The 455-nt window shown below is 33.8% G+C and overlaps 1 protein-coding gene across 1 annotated transcript in view; it reads right to left on the minus strand.

Annotated features, from left to right (window-relative positions):
- The window catches only part of LOC119585121, a gene marked incomplete in the record, with an annotated part of 138,847 nt that overhangs the window by 641 nt on the left and 137,751 nt on the right, over positions 1–455 (minus strand). The window contains 1 exon segment of the mRNA XM_037933753.1: positions 143–242. Coding sequence (XP_037789681.1) covers positions 143–242 — 100 coding nt within the window.

The raw sequence follows: 455 nt of genomic DNA on the forward strand, positions 1-455 counted from the left end.
CAAAATGATGACTTTCATATAACAGCTTGTACTTTTAAAATCTACATGCAAATAAATCTTCGATAACATTAGCAAATTATGTCTCCCATGTTTCTGCAAAGTAGTCAATACTTTTTCCAAAACTTCCTAGTCCCTGACTTACCTGGTGATGAGGGTGATCTTTTCCCTTGAAAGAGTACCTATGATGTCCTTTAAGGCGAGAAGTTCGAGGTTCAGGAGTCAGTTCCACACTTGTTAGAAATCTGCAAAGATTAAGCAAGCTCCAAATGTTAGATCCTGATTTTCGCTTATTCTGTGTCAGCTTACTCATTTTAGGATAACAACCTCCAATTGTTAGCCTCCTAATTTGGTCTTATACTTATCTCATATTCAAAAAACAACATCTATGTGATTTTAATGTATTTTGAATGTCCTTCTAAATATTCAGTATATTTTAAAAGTCAGTATCCAGATTT

The sequence above is a fragment of the Penaeus monodon genome, chromosome 19 (genome assembly GCF_015228065.2).
Source record: "Penaeus monodon isolate SGIC_2016 chromosome 19, NSTDA_Pmon_1, whole genome shotgun sequence".
Lineage (NCBI taxonomy): Eukaryota > Metazoa > Arthropoda > Malacostraca > Decapoda > Penaeidae > Penaeus > Penaeus monodon.